The following is a 5821-nucleotide window of genomic DNA, read 5'->3' on the forward strand; positions in this document are numbered from 1 at the left end:
GTGGCTCACAACCATCTGTAATGAGGTCTGGTGCCCTCTTCTGACCTGCAGACATACACACAGACAGAATATTGTATACATAATAAATAAATAAAATATTTTAAAAAAAGCACACTCAACTTAAATATCACATACTTTATAAAAAACAGCTCTGTACAGATCACAGACTGAAATATTAAAGACAGATGCAGGGCTGGGGGAGACAGCCTGGTGGGTAAAGCAGTTGTTGCACAAGTCTGAAGACCAAAGCGGGATTCCCAAAACACTCGCAAAAGCTGGAGTAGGACACCTATCTGCACTCCCAGGGCTCCTGCCACACAATGATAGACAGAAGAATTCCCAGAAGCTCCGGGACAGTGAGCCTGGTGTATGCTGCAGTGATGATGAGAAAGATCCTGGCTTCAACCAGACTAAAGACAAGGACTGACCACCACACGTACACACCCACAATCACACACAAGACACATTTATAAGAATGATTCATCTAGGACACAGAGACAGCCCCAGATGCTGATGCGGGCACAGATGTAAGTATGAAGTAGCACAGGCGCTCTGGAAAGGTCTGGAGACGTCTTTAAACCATGCGACTTCCAGATGACTGAGCAACTTTCTCTGTAACAGGGAATACTGGAAACAGTCTACATGTCTTTCAATAGAGTGGTGAGCTAGCAAACAGAATACTACAGCAGACTCCTGGGCACTAAAAAGGAAGCAACTGTTGACACACACGATTTATGATTCTCTAGAGCAGTGGTTCTCATCTTCCTAATGCTGCAACCCTTTAATACAGTTCCTCAGGTTTCAGTGACCCCCAATTATAAAATTATTTCATTGCTAGTTCTTTTCTTTCTTTCAATGAGCCCAGCTCATTGCTACTTCATAACTGTAATTCTGCTACTCTTATCAATCATAAAATAAATGTCTGATATGCAGGATATCTGATATGTGGCCCCCAAAGGGGTCAAGACCCACAGGTTGAGAACACTGCTCTAGAGAACTGGACTGAGCGAGGAAAGCCAATCCACAAACATCATCTACAATGAGACTTACAAAAGTATTCGAAATGAAAAACAAAGACAGAAGAACGCAGAAGTGTAAGGGAGGTCTGGAGCCAACTGCAGGGGAGCATGGCTGTAAAACACCAACAGGGGGCGCTTCCACCAACAGAAATGCCTTGTCCAGTTTGAGCGTATCAACATAAATACCCCAACAGTGATACTGTTCTGTAGATTCTCAGAAAGTAACCATTAGGAGACGCTTGACAAAAGGTAAATGGCATCTCCCTGCATTATTTCTTACAACTACATGTGGCTCTACGGTTGACTTATAATAAACTTTAATTTTTAAAAATAGAACTAACAATGCAAATGAATGAGCTACTGCTACACCATCATGCCTGAGAACCAGATGTGAAAATGAATGTGTTCAACTGTTCCAGTTTTGTGGAGTTCAGATATGAGCAATATTAAATTAGCTGCGGCAGAAGCAGTGCACTACTGGGAAGGCGAGAGAAAGAAGTAAGGAACTAGGAGGGACTTCCGGGGGCAGGTGTCTCAGTTTGTGATCTAGTGTTGGCTACGAGGGCGTAGTCAGAAAGTGAAGCCCTCACGATTTCCGCATTTTCAGCATATATGCTATAGATTACATTTTAAAGTTTATCAAGGAAAACAAATGTCCCAAGATAAGCAGCAACGGAGAAGCAATGATCCAAACCAACCACCACAAAGGCTAAAGGCTGGGCATGAGAACTCTAGTTCCTAGTTAAAGTTCGTTCTGTTGCACTAATGCACTCAGTAGCTCTTTCTTCAGCACATACTGGGTGCCAGGAGTTGTTCTGCTTGCTGGGATACACTTGTGACTAACAAAAGTCAAAGCCTTCAGGAGAAGAGCGAGCAAATGTGGCTGATAATGATAGTGCCACCAGTATCATTCCTGATCTTCACTAGAGAAGAAAGGAAAACAAACTGAAATCATGTTCTCGATTAGAGACTATAAACAGATCCGCGATGTCAGCTAGTGGTAAGTTCTAAGAGGGATGGTAAAGCCATCCTTCTACAGAGTAATTCAAACTTTATGGTATCCCCAGTAGTATGTCCCTTTAGAGATGGCTCAGCGGTTAAGAGCACTGCCTGCTCTCCCAAAGGTCTTGAGTTCAATTCCCAGCAACCACATGGTGCCTCACAACTATCCGTAATGAGATCTGGGGCCCTCTTGAGGAAGAGACCTGGTCAGTCGTCCTCATCAACTTAAGACCATGAAACCCAATATGGACAAGTTCAACAGAACCACCATATGCGGGCTGCCCAAGCATGCTTCAGCATTGCCAGGGCATAAATTTCTTTTCAAATTTCATGTCCTTTTCAACCTCATAAACCTTACCAAAGACGGTCAGGAAAGTGTCCCGGCCGCATACAGGCCAAACCAGTACAGACTGGACCTCAGTGGGTCTGAACGGACATGCAACCCAGCGCTGGAAGCACATACAATCCGAGGAAGAGAATTTCTGATAGTGCGGGCTGACGGACCTGGATGGAATGGGGAACTGATTGCCACTTGGGTGCTCCAGTCCGGAAAACCACTCGTAGTCACTCATTCTTCGGTAAATTCACATCGATTATCTATTTTTTAACTTCCACCTTAATATCAGGGAGTGATTAAGTTTGTTGCTCCTGTTTAAAAACTCGAAAGGCTAAGTGATTTTCCCAGTGTCACACAGACAAGTACTTGCGAGGGGGCAGTGCTCCGAGACAGAGCCGGTTTATTCCCAACGCTTGCTTTGTACAAAGTCCCAGAATCTAAGGCAGCCGCCGAACGCATCCCCACCCCTGTAAGATACCTTCAGCAGGCTCTGGAGCGCCACGAAATACTCCGCTGACAAGGCCGCCATCTTTCTGCAGTCATGTGACAGAGAGCAAGCGGGGCGTGCCACGTGACACCTTGCGGGGCATGCCGGGAGTTGTAGTTCTTCACCGTGTCAGGCGAGAAGAGCGTAAAAGTAGTAGGGTGTGCAGAACGTCTGGAAATCGTATTCAAGGACCAGAGAGCCGGTGCTGGGAGAACTTGGGTATGGGATGATTTCCAAGGAGCAACTGTCTGGACTTCCTAGGTCAGGGAAAGTGGTTTTGCCTTTGCCCTTCTGGGTAGGCTGGGTGATTTGGCAGGCACCTTGGCAACATAGATGCCCAGAAGTGATTTTCCTACTCGCCATATGGATTTAAACGAAGCCGTGCCGATTCGAGTTCTTGGAATTCACGCGCACGTGGACGCATGCACACCTGTAGTAACCCTGTAAAAACACAGTGCTCTTATGCAGATAGTTTCTTTCCTGTTTGTAGAGAAGTACGGGCTCAGTACTATAATCAGCCTTACCAGACAGTGAAGCCAAAGCATTTAGGGCTCTTAGTGACTTTCCTGTGGTCCCAGGGGAGCTCTGGTGTGAAGACCAGGTGGTTAGGAAGGGGCTGGAAGGCAGGAAGGCATATGAACGTGTTGCTTCCCTCAGCGCTGCCTGTCTCGCACATGCTCTCCCTGAACTCTTTCCTTGGGTCTCTCGCTCTGGGAACTCAACTCAACGTTGAGGCTCTCGCAGCAAGGCGCTGAGGCCTACAAACACACCCTTCCTCAAGGGCAGAAATTCCAGCCTCCAGAGAGTCTGAACCAACTGCTGGTCTGCAACCTTCTCATTTGTTGACTCTGAAATCTGCCTCCCAGGCTCAGGCTTTGACCACTTGGTCCCCAGCTTCTGGGACTGTTTTGAATGTTGTGGAATTTAGGAATTGAGACCTGTCTATCGAGTGTCACTGATGGCAGGACTTTGAGAGCTATACTGCTTCTGGTTCTGGCCCGTTTGCTTGGTGTCCTGTCTGCTATCATGTAAGGAGCCTTGCCTGGATATTATTACTGCCACCCTGCTCTGCCGTGTTAGATTACAACTTCTGAAACCACGAGCAGAAATGAACCTTCCTCCTCTGAGTCGTTCCTGCACAGGATTGTGTCACAGTGACAAACAGTGACCAACACAAACGTCTTTGGAGATCTGAGGCAGAGCCACTCAGCTGAGCCATTCCAGGGTTTCTGGCCTTGAAATAATGCACACAATTTTAAGTGTGACCTTTTCACATCCTGGTTCAAAGGGGCTGCAGGCTGTGAGCTCTGGCACAAGACACTAATCACTGCTTGCCTGTGCTAGGGGAGGCTCACATCCCAGTGGAGCAAAAATTGTGGCCGGAACAGCCACCTCCACAGGCATGTGTGGAGCTCTCTTTGCTGCAAGATGGGAAGTGACCTCAATTTTAAGAATGGGCTTCCAGAACTAAGAAAAACCCAGAAACCTGTGAAGGAGGGAGCTGGGCTTTCCCGATTACCTGACTTTAAAGATGCTAATCCTTCCCTGAATAAACACAGCTAGGTGAAGAGTTAGTTATCAGTGAAAGGTGGATGCACCGAGGGTGTGGACCACCTGATGCATGCCATTGCGGTGTGTGGGCAGCCTCAGCAGCCACTGCAGGTGTCAGAGCAGTCTCCTCCCCCACTGGAGTTCCAGATGCTGCTAACTAAACTTCTACCCATACGTGAGGGAATTGGAAGTGCTCAGAGCTTGGCTGGAGATGCTGTGGAGTGTGCCAGATATCAGCATGATAAAATGTCAGTTAAAAGGCTTCCAAAAATTCTAAACTTGGAAGCTGAGCAGCTGTGGGAATAAGGGCAGCCATGCTTGTTATAGACTGTCCTGCACCTAAATCTACCAGACTGAATGTTGGCTTTGAATAGATTAATTTCTCTGTTTTATTTATTTATTTCCTGTGAAAAGTGCATCTTGACAGAGATCTTTATGCACACACTGTAAGTTACCAAACTACCATGGATTTCATTTATTTCTTAGGACATGCAATTAAAATGTAAATTAAAACACGTCTGGCTTTATCTCTGATGCTGTGATAATAATACTGACAGAAAGCAGCACACAGGAAGAAAGGGTTTGACTTACAGTTCCTGGTATCAGCGCATCACTGAAGCAGGAGCTTGAGACCCTGGTTACGCCAGCACACTCAGGAGCCCAGAGCGAAACAAAGGCACCCAAGCTATTTGCTTGCTGCTTACGCTCAGCTGGCCTTCATCTCTCTTACACCCTTCAGTGTCCAGCCCATGAAAAGGTGCTGTCCACATTGAGATGGGTCATCCCATCTCAATTAACAACTAATACAACCTCCCGGGGATATGCACCCAGGCTAACCCTGGCTAACCCAACCCAAGTAACTCTTCCCTTGAGACTCCCTTCTCAGATGGATTATTGGCTGTAATATGTTGATATCTAAAAATTAACCAGCACAATTACTTAGGTTAAAAACTCCCACTGACTAGTTTCAAAACATTTGGGGGTTGCTGAAGCATGGAAGTTAACCACAGAGTAAGTGGCTGTAAGTCAGAATATTGGCTAGAGTTTGTTTGTGTTTGTGAAAACTAAGCATTGAGGATCATAGGACCACAACAGTTCTTTTTACTCTAACATCTTTGAAAGCTGGAAAGGGAAGAGGAGAGAGACGCTGGGGATTTCACATGTATTGAAAATGGCCTGTAAGCAATAGATCACTCTTGGGGTACTGTCCGCTGTTTCCCACTATAGAAACCAGGGATTAAATGTACCTGTGTCTTTTCCATGTCCTAAATGGCCTGGTTGCTAAGATTAGTGAGGTCCAGAGCTCACCATGGCCTCATTTTTCATCCGCTGTCCCTGGGAGTAACACAGAAGCAGCTGGCAACACAACAGTATTGTCCCTGTGTTTGTACACAGGCCCCCTTTGTTCCCGCATGCACAGAGCAG

General features: G+C 46.3%; 1 protein-coding gene across 2 annotated transcripts in view; it reads right to left on the reverse strand.

Annotated features, from left to right (window-relative positions):
• Commd9 (COMM domain containing 9) overlaps positions 1-2900 on the reverse strand; it is a 16715-nt gene extending 13815 nt beyond the window's left edge. Inside the window, exon 1 of one of the 2 annotated variants that reach the window (XM_005364100.1) lies at positions 2837-2900. In XM_005364100.1, coding sequence (XP_005364157.1) covers positions 2837-2887 — 51 coding nt within the window. In that variant the 5' untranslated portion in view covers positions 2888-2900. Of the gene's footprint in view, positions 1-2379; positions 2792-2836 lie in introns of those variants that run through there. The other variant, XM_026787857.1, reaches the window with a different exon arrangement.
• Positions 2901-5821: the final 2921 nt, after the last annotated feature.

The sequence above is a fragment of the Microtus ochrogaster genome (assembly GCF_000317375.1).
Source record: "Microtus ochrogaster isolate Prairie Vole_2 chromosome 14 unlocalized genomic scaffold, MicOch1.0 chr14_random_1, whole genome shotgun sequence".
Taxonomy (NCBI): Eukaryota; Metazoa; Chordata; class Mammalia; order Rodentia; family Cricetidae; genus Microtus; species Microtus ochrogaster.